Source organism: Paramacrobiotus metropolitanus, unplaced genomic scaffold (assembly GCF_019649055.1).
Source record: "Paramacrobiotus metropolitanus isolate TYO unplaced genomic scaffold, Prichtersi_v1.0 Parri_scaffold0000062, whole genome shotgun sequence".
NCBI lineage: Eukaryota > Metazoa > Tardigrada > Eutardigrada > Parachela > Macrobiotidae > Paramacrobiotus > Paramacrobiotus metropolitanus.
Window position 1 is genome coordinate 58,809 of NW_026570282.1, and position 16,222 is coordinate 75,030.

The 16,222-nt window shown below is 40.2% G+C and overlaps 4 protein-coding genes across 4 annotated transcripts; 2 read left to right on the forward strand and 2 right to left on the reverse strand.

Annotated features, from left to right (window-relative positions):
- Window positions 1–76: 76 nt before the first annotated feature.
- Window positions 77–1,787, forward strand: LOC129593471 (ribonuclease P protein subunit p38-like). Its single transcript, XM_055489799.1, has 5 exons — window positions 77–479; window positions 559–609; window positions 788–913; window positions 1,055–1,283; window positions 1,343–1,787. The coding sequence occupies exons 1-5, from the start codon at window positions 334–336 to the stop codon at window positions 1,670–1,672; spliced, it is 882 nt and encodes a 293-aa protein (XP_055345774.1). The 5' UTR covers window positions 77–333; the 3' UTR covers window positions 1,673–1,787.
- LOC129593470 (UDP-glucuronic acid decarboxylase 1-like) lies at window positions 1,674–4,393 on the reverse strand. Its single transcript, XM_055489798.1, has 8 exons — window positions 4,098–4,393; window positions 3,981–4,029; window positions 3,818–3,874; window positions 3,404–3,461; window positions 3,021–3,201; window positions 2,551–2,957; window positions 2,054–2,320; window positions 1,674–1,992 (listed from the first exon to the last, which is right to left on the reverse strand). The coding sequence occupies exons 1-8, from the start codon at window positions 4,204–4,206 to the stop codon at window positions 1,885–1,887; spliced, it is 1,236 nt and encodes a 411-aa protein (XP_055345773.1). The 5' UTR covers window positions 4,207–4,393; the 3' UTR covers window positions 1,674–1,884.
- A 2,622-nt stretch (window positions 4,394–7,015) lies between these two features.
- Window positions 7,016–8,851, forward strand: LOC129593537 (protein CWC15 homolog). The gene is made up of 4 exons (XM_055489899.1): window positions 7,016–7,330; window positions 7,398–7,504; window positions 7,884–8,083; window positions 8,372–8,851. The coding sequence occupies exons 1-4, from the start codon at window positions 7,200–7,202 to the stop codon at window positions 8,612–8,614; spliced, it is 681 nt and encodes a 226-aa protein (XP_055345874.1). The 5' UTR covers window positions 7,016–7,199; the 3' UTR covers window positions 8,615–8,851.
- LOC129593536 (ankyrin repeat and IBR domain-containing protein 1-like) lies at window positions 8,683–15,664 on the reverse strand. Its single transcript, XM_055489898.1, has 16 exons — window positions 15,244–15,664; window positions 14,791–15,010; window positions 14,448–14,504; window positions 14,175–14,369; window positions 13,604–13,721; window positions 13,320–13,498; window positions 13,124–13,212; window positions 12,296–12,440; window positions 11,969–12,227; window positions 11,355–11,707; window positions 10,728–11,062; window positions 10,363–10,450; window positions 10,119–10,296; window positions 9,913–10,047; window positions 9,560–9,727; window positions 8,683–9,270 (listed from the first exon to the last, which is right to left on the reverse strand). Exons 1-16 carry the CDS (start codon window positions 15,480–15,482, stop codon window positions 8,996–8,998), a joined length of 3,033 nt encoding a protein of 1,010 aa, XP_055345873.1. The 5' UTR covers window positions 15,483–15,664; the 3' UTR covers window positions 8,683–8,995.
- Between the last annotated feature and the right edge of the window lie 558 nt (window positions 15,665–16,222).

The following is a 16,222-nucleotide window of genomic DNA, read 5'->3' on the forward strand; positions in this document are numbered from 1 at the left end:
GTTGGATGGTCAATGTTGACGAAATCGCGGAAATCATACTCGTACCGTATTATCAGATCGTAGTTTATTTTGAGTAAGTAGATTGTTAGAAGTTTACTGTAAACAGTAAACTGTACAGTAAACTGTTTACAACTAACTTCTGAAGTTTCACAGGTTTTTCCAGTTTTCCACTTTAGTCTCTACTTCTCGGTAGTGCACTGTTTTTGCAACTGGCATTTCAACAATCAGCAGTTCCTTTACCCTCCAGTTCACTGTTAAAGCCAAACCAACTCCCTGCCGAAGGGTAAAAGGAATCGTGGGCATTATTTTGCACTCGAATACGAACATCCAAGAATGTCCGGAATGCGACCCGTGCAATCAACTCCTGCTGCAATATCGAAAAACATGAGCACGCAGGTCTTCAGCGAATCAGCGAAAAAACAGAAAGGAAAGGCCTCAAAGCTTCTGCTGGATGGCATTGATTTGTTGCAAGCAAAATGGTCAGTACTTTGTCGCTCCACGCGAGCTTTGAATATCACATATTTTAACCAGTTTATTGTTTCTGTCTTATGTCAACAGGCCGGTGATTCCTCGAGAAAACCAAGAAAAGATCTTTTCGTACCTAATAAAGTAAGTTGAAGCAAGTAGATTTTTTCCGTATTATCAGAACTAACAGAAAGGCTTTTCAGCTAAACGGTTGGTGTAAAGTATAGACTCAGTGTAGAGTGTGGACCAACAAAATGAAATATTTGTAAGTCTCCGAAATCTCGAAACTAATTAGAACGGTTTTAATTTCTTTTTGTTGCAGCTTTTTTGAAACCGTAAATTTTCGTCTTTTAACTGTCAAAGAGCAGAAGCAGCTGAAGAAGGCAGAATCGGAAAAAACAATGGGGGAATCAGCTAAAGCACTTAAAGACCGTCAACACGCTGTAAGGTAGGTATACGGTATTTTTCTGAATTCTCAGAAAATGTGTTGCGAGATTTTAAAGATTTTATTATAAAAAAATCTTCGCGTTCGCTTGTGTTGTGCGTATTATGCAAGTATTTTATGGTTGCGGAAAGTCATTTTTTCCAGAGAGATTAAAAAGGATGTCGTTTTTGGAATCAATGAAATAACGAAGGGCCTGGAGCGGAACGCACTGTCAGTGGTGATTGTCGATCGTTCGGCGAAGCCATACTCGTTTATTTCCCACATTCCAGCGTTAGCAGCGTCCACTGAAATCCCTGCTGCAGCTTTGGAAAATCTTGCTATTACATTAGCGCCGAAAATTGGAATAACCTCCGTGATCGCGTTCGCGTTTAAGGTGAATTCTAATTCTGTTCTCTAAATGGAATTTAATGGCATTTGCATTTCTTTGTTTAGAAAAATTTGAAATCCAGCAGTGCAGAGGACGTCGTGCAGAAATTATTGCCACTTATACCGAAAATATTAGCACCTGGAAATCAGAAAAAAGTCTCCCCCCTTTCAGACGATGCGGAAATGGAAGAATTACAACCTTCCATCAAATCAGAAGTTAGCGCACCGGAAGTTCGGACAGCTCCTTTAGACAAATCCTTGTATTCACCACTACAAATCAAGACAGTCGTGAAGAACGAAAATCGGGTGACGGGAAATTCTGGAAAAAAAAACAAGAAGGCTGGTCGCGGTGGGATTCTAATTTCGTCTGCAAAGCGCAAACAACCAGATGCCTAGTTTCAAATTTAATCTTTTTTGAGTATTATATCCTGCATCAGACAAATGCATCTTGAAAGCGGTAAACTTTTTGGCACAATATACAGTTTGGCAAACAAAACAAAATTCCGTTAAAAGTTTAAAATAAGACTAAACAAGATTTAGGACCAGGAACAATTAGGATGCGAAACTGCCGAATGATACAAGGACACCGATTTGAAAAAGTATCATTGTCATAACAAATCATTCGGGAGTTGCAAAGGTCGTATCGGTTCAGACGATTTCGCCAGTTCTTTCTTGAAATACTGCACAGTCTTTGAAAGCCCATCTTTAAGTGACACCTGAAGAAATGTTACAACATCAAAAATCTTTTCTAATATTCCGACTAATACGAATTCCTACTTTTGGTTCCCAACCGAGTAGATTCTTAGCGAGAGTAATATCCGGTTTCCGCCGGCGCGGATCATCAATCATCGCTGGCTTGTTAATAATCTCACTCTTTCCATCCACTGCATTATTAATCATCACCGCAAATTCCTTTACACTGTGTTCTTCGGGATTACCCAGATTAACGGGCAGGCTGTAATTTGCGGCCATTAATAAAATCATCCCCTCCACTAGATCCGATACATACTGGAAAGAGCGTGTCTGTTCCCCGCTGCCATACACCTTCAAAATTGGACAACATATTATCAAATAGTACAAATACATATTTTTCTTATACATGTTCATACATGCTTATACATTTACTGTGTACTAACCATGAAAAAGCAATACAGCATCCAACCTCACAAAAACAAATTAGAAAAAGATTTTCTTAAAGCTAGTTATGTTAATTTTAATACAGACGCATGCTGATGACTTTAACGGATGCTTTATACTTTAAAATCTGCACTTACCGTAATTGGTTCATTCTGCAAAGCCTGCAAGATGAAATTGCTAACCACTCGCCCATCATTCATATGCATCCGCGGGCCAAAAGTGTTGAAAATTCGCGCCACTGCTACCGAAACGCGTTCCTGCTTCTGGTAGGCATAACACAGCGTCTCCGCCACTCTTTTGCCCTCATCGTAGCACGACCGCGGTCCGATGGGATTGACATGTCCCCAGTACGATTCCGGTTGTGGATGGACTTCCGGATCGCCATATACTTCACTGGTGGAGGCAAGCAGCAGCTTAGCACGATTGCGTTTGGCCAAGCCCAACATATTGACTGTTCCGACGGTGTTGGTCTTTATTGTCTTGACGGGATTGTACATATAATGGGGTGGTGATGCCGGCGAGGCCAAGTGGTAAATTTCGTCAACTACTCAGAAAAATTATGCCACAAAAACATTCAAGCAAAATATTATAAAACATTATCATTCACCTTCAATGAACAAAGGATTAACAATGTCATGATGGATCAATTCAAAATTTTCGTGTCCAATCCAGTGCTCGACGTTTCGCTTACGACCGGTAAAATAATTATCCACCACAATCACTTCATGGCCTTCAAGCATTAGTCGATCAACAAGATGAGACCCAACAAAACCTGCGCCTCCGGTAACCTGGATAACGGAGTTAACACAATACCTCACACTAACTCCCACATTGACATTCCCATGAGAATTCCTAACCAGCATATCACCACCTAATTAAACTGATAGCAACTATTGTACAAGTACTTACTTGTATCTATGGACTACAGGTATATAATCATGTAAAAAATTAAGCAGCATTTTGCGATACAGTTACCGAAGTCACACATACCAAAATCCTTCTTCGGTCTTTGTAGTTAAGATTTCTCACTTCAGGATAGACTTTATGCCTGCAATATTAAGAAGATGCAGTTGGATGCACAAGTGCCAGAACCGAAATATGCTGCGAAATTAACATGATAAAACAATTTTAACTACAGTAATAAGCGATCTGACCGCTCACGGGATTCTCACCAATGCGTTAGTTAAACAGAGCTCTAAGAAGTCTAAATTTTGATCGTTTAAGTGATTAAGTTGCACCGAAATTAAACCACCGATCAGCACAAAAACGAAAAGGCTGGTAAAAAGTTATAATTTACAAAATTATCGCAATCAGTAATAAATTTTTATAATTTAAACACTAACTGTTAACTGTCAACATCTAAAATTATACGCTATATCAACAGTTAACAGTGTCAACACATACTTGTGGCTCAGAATCTCCAGATGCTTTTCCAGAGCATCCAAGCGTGCATAAATACTTCTGAAAGGATATAAAAGCAAAGCGGATGGAGTATGATCACAAATCAAAACGAATTCAAAACTGAAGATATCCCTGGCGAAGATACAGGCTGCTTAGGTGAACTCACATGTCTCCCGTATGGTTGGCACTCTGAGACCACACATGCCAAGATAATCCTGCAATCACGAATTAACCCATTATGGGAAGCTCCAAAACAGCCACTTGAAGCTCATTGATGCTTTACCTAAAGCAATCAACAGGACGACGAGAACAAGCCGCAGGATCATATTTTTTCGGAAACGGTCCGCAAGATACCGCGGCAAACTTCTCAAAGATTTTCTGCTTTCCAGCATGTCATGACTCTGTGCAGGATAGACTGTGACGAATAATTAGATGCATTGCAGCATTAAACGAGCCGGATAACATAAAAACAGAACAAACAAAATTACAGAAACGAGGAAGTACCGGTACATACAAACTAATCCAGTTCAGTTATTACTTCAGTACTTGTCCCGTTACAGGCAGTACAAAAAAGTGAAAAAACGTAAAAACATCCACCGGAAGCTTCACTTTTAATAGCCTATTTCAGATTGCATACGGTAGAGGCTCCGTACATAGAATCGCACGGCGTCAGATAAGCAGTACGTTGGCAGGATGAAAACTGCTTCAGATCTTTGTGCGGTTACACTTTGGTCACGTACAGAGTACAGCAACGAAAAAATTAATCGAGTCGAGTGCGCGCGAGGACGTGACCACCCTGCTAACGGTCGGCGGTCTGAGTGCTCAAAAAAGATCCACGGGTAGCATACGCTGGCCTACCATTCACTCATGTGTTTGAGCCGTTGCAAGCATCCGCGTAAGGCAGATAGTTTTTACGCGTCACCGCACGACGCTAGGTTACAGCTGCTAACGTCGCGAACGGACGTAAAACAACCCGCAACCGAAGGTTCCATATGGAACCGGAGCCGAATGGAGCACAAACCGTGCAATCTGAAATAGGCTAATACCGCACAACGGGCCTGGTGCTTATGGCGGGCACCCGCCTTCGCGAGTGTGATAAGGCGGTTGTCAACAATCAGGCGGGCGTCGGTGGCGGGTATTGCAGAAATGCATTTGCAAAGTGCACTTTCCCACTAGCTGCGCATCCAAGCTGCTAGTGCGAGTCATACAATACTTGCTTACGCTACTCCACGCTTTATGATTATTGATACTTACCTTTAAAACCATCTTTTGTCTACAAAAAAGACTTACGCAGATCTTTCTAAATTGATTTGTTGGGCTTCTTAGTTATGATACAAAGATGCGTAATGCAGGATAAATGTCCCAGTGTCCCGTTAATTTATTAGCGGACTTATTTTACTGGTTTCCAGGACTCACTTAACCTGCCAGGTATTTTCTTAAACCACTAAAGAGAATTGGTTTTTTTAATACAAAGATACAAAGGTAAAAGGCACAGACGCAAAATATATATTTTATTTTGCTTATGAAATTATATAATGATATATATATATATATATATGTTATTATATATGTTATTTTATATATTTTGCTTATAAAGGGAATGCGTAGAGGCGACGACAGCTATGAAATTAGGACAAGCAGTTCAATGCAACTAAACCGAAAAAGAGGCACTTTGAAACGCAAAATTAATTTTGCTTCAGCCCTAAAATGGTTTCAAACTGAATTGTTTACTTGCGGAAGCTAAAAGTAACAGCATTTTTGGACGTCAGAGGAAATCCTGTATACTGCAACGAAATAGGCTGCAACCTAAATTCAAAGGAGCGTTCCGGGAAACGCTGGATTTAGGCAAGCAACTTAGGCCACAGCCTAAATCTGGTAACCGCAGTTTTTTAACAAAGAATGCATACCAAATAAACCTTTCCAATTTTTTTCTTTAACGTGAAGATCAAAACAGGTGGGAGAATGTTCTGTGATAAAGTGAATGAAGGTAAAAAACACTTAGGCTGTAACCTTAATTAATAGGAAAATTTGAAAAACTGTAGCAGTAAAAATAAAAGAGTTAGATGAATCGCGTTTTGCTCAATATTTCTATGTGATGTGATACAGGTTGAAACCTCTTTTTATTTATTGTTGAAAACCATTATGCGATTGAAACCAGATTGTATGGGACTTTTTATCTAAAGCAATAACGGTTTATATATATGTAAACAGTTAGTAAACCGAATTCTGTTTTCTGTTTGTTGGTCCATGACTGGTAACCTGACTGTCCCACAAATTTTAACGGTACGGCTAGCAGACTTACCGTAAAATTTTTCATTAGCAATAAAATATCATAATTATTAGAGTTATAGTTGCTTCATTTCCCGGCATCAGGGTATGCACGAGACTCTTTGAGAATACGGTCAACGGTGTCTTGAGCATCTAAATGCATTATACCTGCTAAATTGCCAACACTGACAATATCGTTCTGTACGTTTTGCGGCTAATTTGCGGGTCTACTGTTATTTTATATTTGGTCACCTTTTTCTGGTCTACGTTACTTGATATTCAATATTCTTGCCGTTAATTTTCTTACAACTGTTATTTTAGCTTGTTTGGTACTTTGGAGTAGATAACCATAAACATCTGCTTGAAAAAAGGGGATGGTGTCAGGATGCGTTGGTTTTTGTATTAAACTTTAAAAAAAACTTGTTCGAAATCCTGAAGGTGTCAAAGCGATCCACGTATATAGCGTTACATCCTCTTCTGTTTTCAGTTGGTCGCATGATTGAACCTGTTGCCTACTTGCATAACAGTCAAAACAAACAAAAAGACTACAAACCGTTCGTTTCTTTGACTTACAGTTGTAAAAAAACGAGTTCAGCCACGAAAAACAAAGGCAAATACACAAAAGCAAAAGTGCACTACCGATTAGGCAAGTGCAGTGCAATTGGTGCCTCGGTGCAATGTGCAATTCGGCAATGCCCGCCACTGATATTGATACAGTACCCGCCTTATTGCACCCGCCAAGGCGGGTGCCCGCCATAAGCACCTGGCCGCACAACGGGCACAACGTACGCGTTCGCACAACACGTGCCGTAAGGCACGTAACGTATCCAATCTTCCAAGAACCAGGCCGCGGCCGCACAGGGCGTACGTACATACACGCGTGCTGCATACGTGCCGTAAGCACGGAGAGTGCAGAAAGATGCTGTGCAGAAAGGTTTTAGTTTTGAAACAGATCACAGAACTTCCAAAAATCATCCATTTGATTTACTTAGAGTTTTGTGTGAAAATTTTGTCACACAAGTCTCAACACTGTCTTGAATTTGGGAACTGGAGTTGTTATCTTTCAGTATTGTGGTCTAGCATATTACTAGTAAATTTTTAATTCATCTGTCTCACAATGACTACCGCGGCTCGTCCTACGTTCAATCCAGCTGTGGGGGGCTCACAACGAAATGAAGGTGCTTTGGCATATCAGTCGCAGCAGTATAGCTCTCAGGACCTTCCTGGCCATAAGAAACTGAAACACAGGTAAATATCCTGTTGCTACTTGCTTGTTATCTGGACCTTCAGTTATCCTGTTTCTTTCGCCATTCAGACAGCCAGGCCAAGGGACAGTTGATGACGTTCGCAATCGCGATTTTCGCACAGAACTCGAGCAACGCGAGTACAGACACAAATCGTCCAAGCGAGGAGCCATTGATGGTAAAACACTAAAACCGTAACATTTATGACTTACGTCGTGCGATTTATGTTTTTGAAAATGAAAAGAATTAAAAGTAAATAGCTTTTCGTGTACTTGTTTGTCCGTGTTTTTTGGTAATGCCATTGTCATGAACCTGTGCACAAAGAAAGCCGTGTTATTTTTCAGCTACAGCACAAATTCTAACATGGCATACAGTTTTTCTACGATGCAGGTGTGATTAAGAATTAAAAGAATTATGATTTTGCTTTTTGGAGTGTGTAATAGCCATAACGAACATAAGTTATTAGTACCGAGTATCGGGGACTACAGATATTTCATATTACTACAAGTACATACAGTTATGATCTATTTGCCCCATAAGCACTTACATGGTTGCAGATGGAGCATATTCCTCAGCCCAGAGCAGTTCGGGCAGTGCCAAGAAGGCCCGAGTGGAAGCCATTACCCCTGGAAATCTTGATGCTGATGAACCTTTAGATGACTCAGACAAAGACACCAGCGACGAGGAAGATGAAGACGATACTGCCGAACTCATGGCGGAATTGAATCGTATTAAGAAAGAAAGGGAAGCAGAACAGGTACGAGTAGGCTTTCCAAGTCGTCCATGTATCGCGCAGCCGTAGTGGTCACAATTGGGGTTTGTTTTGTGTCTTGCGAAATGCATTTACGGCTAGTAAAACTATGCTGCAGTCAAGCATGTTGAGTAATTTTGGACATGGATCCGTTTAATGCATAAAAATGCGAGCTGCAAAATCATTTTACGGCCACGTTTCAAGCCATTTCAAAAAAATCCAAAATCAGATGTTTTCCAGCTTCACTGTATTATATTATTCAGTTAGGTAACCTTTTTCCATTGATTTTTTCAGGTCAAAAAGGATGAATCAAGAAAAGTGGAAGAAGAGCGTATACGCATGGAGAATCTACTACATGGCAACCCTTTACTTACCAAGAAGGGCGGCGATTTCACTGTGAAAAGAAGATGGGATGATGATGTAGTATTCAAAAATTGTGCAAAAGGTCAGGACGAAAGGAACAAACAGAAAAATTTCATCAATGATTCTCTACGATCCGAATTCCACAAGAAGTTCATGGATAAATACATAAAATAATGGCCTATTATTTCGGCATTACGTTATTTCTCGTTAGGTAAAGGTGAACGCTGAACAGTTGGATGCTGGAAGAGCTTCAGTTTTACCTCGATTTTGCTTTTATTTCAAGATGTACATGTTCAACATTTTCTCTTCTAGGATTTTCTTGATGTTTACAAAGCATTCTCTCCGGGCATAAAAAAGATCACTATAATTCCAAAGATTCGAGAATAGCAGAGATACCAATCAATAAAAAAGTGAAAAGATTCCCTGAAAACATTTGTAAAATAGAAAACCATTAAAAACTAAAACCTATGAGCTAATAAATCACCGGAAAACTGACTTCGTTGTATGTTATTCCAGTTCACTGTACAAGACCACTAGGTAAACAGGCGCACCGGTTTATTTCGAAGTACCGGGTTCGTCAGGTTCGGTATTCTTTAGGATGTTGGTATCAGTCATCTTTTGCAAATGATCCAGGAAAAGTTCGTTGGCAGTTATATGGGCAAAATCAGCCGATTCAAGGCTGCTCACGGATTCGGAATTATGGTTCTCCCAACCAGGAGAGACAGGAAGATCTTCGCTTTCAGATTGCTTACGTTCTTGCAGATCCTGCAGAGAGAGTTGAATGGCTAAATTGAGATCATATTCCTCCGCTTCTCGAACACCAGGAACTTCTGCAGACAACAACGAGTTAACTTTGGCAATAAACCACGCTTCAAACAGGCAAATAAAATTGTTTTCTGCCTCCTACGGCGTAGCATTAAATAACAAACAAAACAATCATTCACGCTCATTTTCCAACCGAAAAATGTGACACTCATAAGAAATACTTTATCCGTTATCGAACAAACTCGAAATCATGCCATAACCCATAAGGAAAAGTCGCGGATGAACAAAAGATGGACATGCACCGGGTAATGATTATTGTAACTGGTACAACCTGAAGTTGATTTCAGTACATACCCGCGGCAAAAGCAGAATGCCGACGAGATGCAGTACCAATGGAAGACTCGGAAGAAAAGGATGAAGTACGGTTTTCCAGATCGCGCTGCATCTGCAAACGCGATAATTCCATAGCGATGATCATATCCAGCTTGTGTGATGCTCTTGAACCAGATGTGGTAGGCTGGTCTGAAAGCACAGAGAACTTACTTGAACGATAAACCAATCCATCCCAAACAGCACATGTGATAAACGATAAACCAAACGTGTAAATTATCGAATACGAGTATACGACCAATCGGCGAAAACTTACAAATAACTTGTTAATAATTAACGTCCGGCAACTACAGAAACAATTTTGTTATCAGTCTTACCATCTTCAACGCTTTCTTTGGCATCATCTTCATGCAATCGCTTACAACGGAGTGTACAGTGTCGGTGATAAATTCCTGTGCGAGGATTTTTTGCACATGGCCGGGAACATCCCGGCCTGCTACACGGATTAAGACCTATTCACCAAAACAAGTAATCATAAAATCGCTGGAATGGCAACATTTGGAATGAGTACTCAGAAGCATACTTATTCCAGAGGAAGAGAGCAACATTCCCACATCCTCGTCACTATCGTCAAATTCCGGCCAGTCATACAGCGCAGCTAGATTTGCATGACGCCCGCGCTTATCAACAACCCATGGATTCTGTGGATCGAGATCCGCCAATGAAACAGCAATGGCAGCTCCCATATCTTCTTGTAAAACCTTGAGAAAACCATACACCATCGGTTAGATTAGATTTAGATGTACCATACTTCGTTTTACACGAACCACATCGTCGAAATCCATCCCAAACAGTCCTGGTATGCGTCGCTTCCTCTTCTTCCTTACACTAGGCGGTGTTTCTGGTATAATTAACCTGCGAATAATGTTTAATTTAAGACTGCAGCATAATGTCAACAAAAACTACAAAGTAAATGGACATTAACACAAGTTGATGAGCTCATTACACTAAAATCGGTCCTTTTCATGCAATTAAACGGAAATCTGCACAGAAGGACCAATTTGCGCGACAAAGATAACAAGAACCAATACTGCACCATAAAAATTTGTACCGAAACGATTAAAGGGTTAAACGGTAAATGAAATTGAACGTTTGAAATTCTAACTGCTTAACAGACAGCAAAGTCACCTACCCTTTATTAACCGCTACAACAAATTCCTGACGGCGGCGTCTGATGAGTCGCGTAGCATTAACCATATCATCTCTGCAGTGTCGTAAAAAGCGGGTAGAAAACATAGAATCCATAAGTTCGGTAGCATTTTCCAGCTCAGTTTGCATATATTCGAAAAGAATGCGATGATCCTCCAAATAATACGCGTACACGTACGATCCTTTCAAAACTTTTCGCGCTTTCAGCAGTTCATGGGCAGCTTCCCGAAGATAAGAGAACTGCTCCGCGGAAACATTCATGTAGGTGGACAATCGACAGATCTTCATGTCCACATTGTCAATGAATGGTTGGGCATTCTAAAAACACTCTCTGGTTACAAGGAAAATTTAAATACATAATAATTATATAATCTCTATAAAGAGATATACTTGTATAGATGTACTGAACAGGCGCGAACTGTAACAAGTTCGGACAAACAAACAAAGTTAGCAACGGTTCGGACAAACAAACGCAGTTCACAGTCACAAGAAATTCTAGCATTATTTACGATTCTTCCATTTATTCTGTACAGGGAAAAGCTTAGCAAGCAACTTTCATATGCGCACAAACAGAAATTTATACTGACACCCGATATTTTATTCAAATGACCTTAAGTGCTGCCCCGTGAGCCTTATATTTGCCGTAGAAATGCACAAAGCGATTGAGTTCGTTGATCCGTCGATTTTTCTCCTCCGCCGCACTGATTAGCTTGCCAGCTTCGTCCTGTGCTTTATGTACCGCATCGGCGCGTGTGCACCGGAAGTATCCCCCCGTTGCCGTGCTGTGTTTTTTCCATGCATCCCCACAAATCCAGCAGAAATCATGTTTACATTTGCAGCATTTCATGTGATTGCAGCCATCAGTTTTCTGGATAGGAGATTTACAACTCGGGCATGGCTTGGAATTCGTAACAAGCCAGAGGTTATTTGCGGCTTCTTCCAGTGCTTCGTGTGTTCCACGAACTGCAAACGTTCAAAGTTAGGGACTGAAATGTAGTCATCCTAAATAACTGTAAGAAATAAAAATGTTACCGTAGGTAAACAACCCAATAAACTAACTAGCAAAGATTTAAGAAATCGAAAGGCTCAAAATAAATCTGAACTCGAAAGATAAAGAGATCAGCAACTGGATAATGTACATCCAGTTCTGATTTTAAGCGCAATTCTGGAATGTCTCAAACAAGAAATCGGTATAAGTTGATAGTCGTGCTGAATATAAATTACTTTCTTCCGGGCGGACGTCAATGATTCGCTGATGCCATTCGGTCCATTTATCACAACTGGACGGCTCATGAGCTTCTCCCGAGCACTCCCAACAAAAGTAGTGTCCGTTACCGCAGTCGACGGCGTGGGACGTCGCTAAGGGTGGCTTCATGTGGGGAATATCGAGTGACAAGGGCGCCGGTAGTTCTGGTCGGCACACAGCACGCCCGCATCCGGCAAAGGGGCACCACTTCATGTTTGGGTTACTTTCCACAAAGGCCTGCTTGCACAAGAGATGAATAGATCACTACGCTGTAGACACACAATGTCAGCAGCGGGTAAACATACTTCAATGTCAAACTGCAGATATTTTCGCGCGACTTCACGTGACACCAGACCTTCAACAACATCGCAAGGAACGAGTACCGAGCAGCTGGAATCAGGGCACACGATCGGGTAGATGTTGCCATTGTGTATCTTAATTGTCAAATATCTAAAATGCGAATACAACGGTTGCTACACATTTTTCATTAAGTTCATTCTAATACTTTTTTACCATTTATTGTTACTGCATCTGCCCACAGATAATATGCGTAGTAACTTGGCTGCTTACTATACCGTTCACCGACATAGTAAGTAAGTAAGTAAGTAAAAGAAAGTAAGGAAGTAAGTTAGGAAGTAAGTAAGGAAGTAAGTAAGGAAATAAGTTAGTAAGGAATAATAGTAATAGTAATAGTTAGTAAGGAAGTAAGTTCCTAATAGCCTATTCTAGTAGTACTAATCTACCTAACAAACTAAAATTTAGCAACGTAAAAACGATTACTGTACAGTGCAGAGCGCTAACGAGCCCCCATCAACTGCAATTTGACATCATTACATAACAGTTAATCAGGGATTGTGGAAGTTGATTTAAAAAAAAATAACAGGCACCTAACCGGTTTCCGAATGTTCGTTCAAACTACAGTACTCTGTAACTGCCGGCCTGTTATTCAACATTACAATACGTACATAATTAGTGAGCATGTGAAATCAAGAAGTGGATTGAACAGGTTGCACATAAAGTACGCGTTCTGCCGTATCGTTGGTAGAAAACTTCCGGCTCATGCAAACCGCGATTCTGTTAAGGAGTTTCGCTAACGGCTTGGTAAAAGTTAAGCACGGATGATTAGGACTTACTGCTGCCAGCAATTCCGACAGAAATCGTGTTCGCACGCTAAATAGACTGGTTCTTCTTCACAAGGCATATCCTCCGCACATATCGGGCACTGAAAATGACATCATAATCAATATCTGATGCATTTCGGCTCTAATCTCAATCTATCACATCCCAAATGGTCAAGAGCACTAATAAATGTTTATGTTGTCATCTAACCATTGAGTCCGCTTTACGCTGCAATGTCCGTTTGGGACTGCCCAATTCTAAATCCTCCGGTTTATAGCAGCCATGTTTACGCCTCTTAGCAAAACTCTCGGGCAGTTTCACTCCGGCATTTTTGCAGCACTGAGCTGGGTTTTCGAACCAAGAATCCAACAATGCTTGTCTTGACCACGCTATAACACAACGATTTCATGAGTTACATAAGGAATAGCATTATCTGCAAGTCTGCAAGGTTTGCAGAAATGTTAATTTCACAACAAACTGAAATAAACCCATACCAAAATTTCGTAATAACGCTTCTGCAGTAAAAAGAGGCACATGTAGCATGTCCGAAGTTTCGACAACTAGCTGATCTTTTTTCCGTTGCAGATCTTGTATCCTCAATCCATCAAAACTCTGCAAAACCATATCCTAACATACTGCGGCCGTTATCGGTCTATAGTCTATACGGTGAAGCTACCATTTTCAGCCTTATATTAAATTTGTGGCACTGTTGTTAGTTTTTTCTAATGTGAGAACAGACTATGAAAATTTGATACAGTATCCTTTTTAAACTAACTGTCAAATACGTTTACAACAAGTACAGTATCTGCATATATACACTGCCACGCAAAATTAAGATGTGTCGGTGGCATTGTATTACTTAATGTATTTGCATTGTATTAATTAATGTAATTAATGTATTCCGATGCGTAAATGCGCTCTGAAGAGAACAGATTATGATTTCCTTGTGTACGAGTATATCCTTTGTTGTTTTGTCACTGATGTGGTTTTTACAAAAAATAAAAGTGCTGCTGATGGTAAACCATGCAACATTGTTAGAAATTTGTGCCCATCATCCTTAATTACCTCAGTGTGTCCTATGGTCCAGTCTTCGCTCTCGTCATCGAACTCTTTCCCATGGTTTGAACTTGCATGAAAAACTGTTTTACTCTCCAAATATTCAGCTACACGCTCATGCCCAAAATCGCAGGCTAGGTCGACCGGCGTTTTGCCGGATCCATTTCTTACAAATAAAGGTTCTAGAGCCTTTTCCACAATTTCCTAGAAAACATACTATCTAGTTATCTGTATCAACACAAAAAAAGTTTAAATATCGAAAACAATCACGGACTAAAATACCTCACAAATTTCCAGAAATCCATGGGCTGCCGCCAGATGTAACGGAGTGTTTCCATGCTGAGAAATAAGCATAAGTGCATTATGAGAAATAAATAAAAGGACATGATTGTATCACTTATTTGTAATTATTATCCAAAAAATGTATACTGTAATGAAAATCGTTTGCTGACATGCCTAATTGCAAAACATTAACGTAAGATAAACAACGTCATCTATGGTTTAAAACCACTGCATATTGATATAAGAACCGATATAAACCAAATCTGCATTTCGAACAAAATTCCCTTCGAATGCCATAAATAAGATCTCTACTCGGCGGCATCCGCACAAAAAATAGCCTCACCATATCCAGCATCATGTACACTTCTTTCAATAAGAGCGGAGCATTCTCCGTGTCCTTATATTCCAAAATTAGCTTCAGGCATTTATGTTTCCGGTCGCCGTGATACTGAGGGAGATCCTTTAGGTAAATGGAAAAGGGAAGACGACACACACAATGGACGGCAGTCTCCTGAGCACTGTTTCTTTTTGTGATATCGACGCTGTAATCCGTTAAAAATGTCCTAGAAGAAACAGACATCTTAAAACTTGCCAGCAGATGGTACGAAAAAAACACACATACGTTCGGTAACATAAAAACACACATAAGTTCGGTAATTACCACATTTAGAAATTAACGTCACAAATGGAACAAAACCACACGGTAAATTAAAATTATTACATTACTATTATTTGATTATTGCAACTTTGCTGTCTTTACAAGTTTTTTGTACGATGAAACAATTATAGTTTATACCTGATCAGAGTCTCCATCCCGTGAATGCAGGCCAACTGAAACGGTGTGTTCCCTTCGTTCTTTATATAAACAATTTCGATGTCCAGCTGTTTTCGGAGATCATCCCGATTTTTCAGTAGCTCCAGAGCGCCAGCCTCGTCGCCGTGCGCGAGATGTCTTCGCAGTTTGCTCTTGTGATTTCCCATTTTGAAAGGTCCAGGAATTCTGTTCACCTTAACATGGTGACACACAACGTACATAAAACCATCAAACAATTGGTAGCAGCTACGTTACAAAACCAGTCGCATTCTCGCAAAGGAAAAAACGAAACAAGCAAGGTTAATGCGATGGAACATTTTAAAAATCAAGAAAAACTCGTACGTAGAACTGCCATATTCGTAACTGCGACTCAGCGACTGACGACAACATTTGTTTTTGTTTGCAATCCATCAGAATGATCAGATTGCTCGGTAAATGCGTGACTCCAAACCCCAAATCGGTCGGTTCATTGCGGGACTGGCCTGATCGCAAACCATTAAAGAGCCGAATGTCCAGGAGTTCAGCGTGTGTGTACTTACATAGTTATGACTGATGCGAGATATGACGTATATTGTAAAGCACAGTAGCACTTTCTAATAAAAAAAAGTGAATTGAAAAGTTGCTTTATCCGTCCCTCGAAAAATTTTCCAAATTTTCTGTTTCTTGGTTGCGGGCTTGAAATGCCAGAACAGGCAACTTGCTTTTGTTTTTGCTTGTCGTTTTAAAAAAATCTATCCCCGCAGCAGGTGTGATGTGCGCACACCGCACGGTAGTCAGCAGAAAAAATACCGCGCGCGGTACGTCAATCTACTTCTTAAAATAATACTGTACAGTAAATTTACAAAAGCAAAGCAACTAATTAAGTTAAAAATAGGAGGTTTGTTATAAAATCAGTTGATGTAAGTTATCAGCTATAAGCAAATATTAGTGCAGTGTTACTGCCAGATTGTTTGCATAGATT

Bases quoted from the DNA above. Each gene is read 5' to 3' on its own strand.
- LOC129593536 (XM_055489898.1), bottom strand. From the start codon at position 15,482: ATGTACGTTGTGTGTCACCATGTTAAGGTGAACAGAATTCCTGGACCT. The intron at 10,297-10,362 runs GTTCGTGTAAAA...GGTTTTCTCAAG, and splicing joins GGATGGATTTCGACGATGTG to GTTTTACAAGAAGATATGGG. The intron at 9,271-9,559 runs GTATGTACTGAA...TGTTGTCTGCAG, and splicing joins GCATTCTGCTTTTGCCGCGG to AAGTTCCTGGTGTTCGAGAA.
- LOC129593471 (XM_055489799.1), top strand. From the start codon at position 334: ATGTCCGGAATGCGACCCGTGCAATCAACTCCTGCTGCAATATCGAAA. The intron at 480-558 runs GTCAGTACTTTG...TTATGTCAACAG, and splicing joins GATTTGTTGCAAGCAAAATG to GCCGGTGATTCCTCGAGAAA. The intron at 1,284-1,342 runs GTGAATTCTAAT...TTCTTTGTTTAG, and splicing joins TGATCGCGTTCGCGTTTAAG to AAAAATTTGAAATCCAGCAG.
- LOC129593470 (XM_055489798.1), bottom strand. From the start codon at position 4,206: ATGCTGGAAAGCAGAAAATCTTTGAGAAGTTTGCCGCGGTATCTTGCG. The intron at 4,030-4,097 runs GTAAAGCATCAA...TCGTGATTGCAG, and splicing joins CGTCCTGTTGATTGCTTTAG to GATTATCTTGGCATGTGTGG. The intron at 2,321-2,550 runs GTAAGTGCAGAT...CCAATTTTGAAG, and splicing joins TGCAGAATGAACCAATTACG to GTGTATGGCAGCGGGGAACA.
- LOC129593537 (XM_055489899.1), top strand. From the start codon at position 7,200: ATGACTACCGCGGCTCGTCCTACGTTCAATCCAGCTGTGGGGGGCTCA. The intron at 7,331-7,397 runs GTAAATATCCTG...TTCGCCATTCAG, and splicing joins CATAAGAAACTGAAACACAG to ACAGCCAGGCCAAGGGACAG. The intron at 8,084-8,371 runs GTACGAGTAGGC...TGATTTTTTCAG, and splicing joins AAGAAAGGGAAGCAGAACAG to GTCAAAAAGGATGAATCAAG.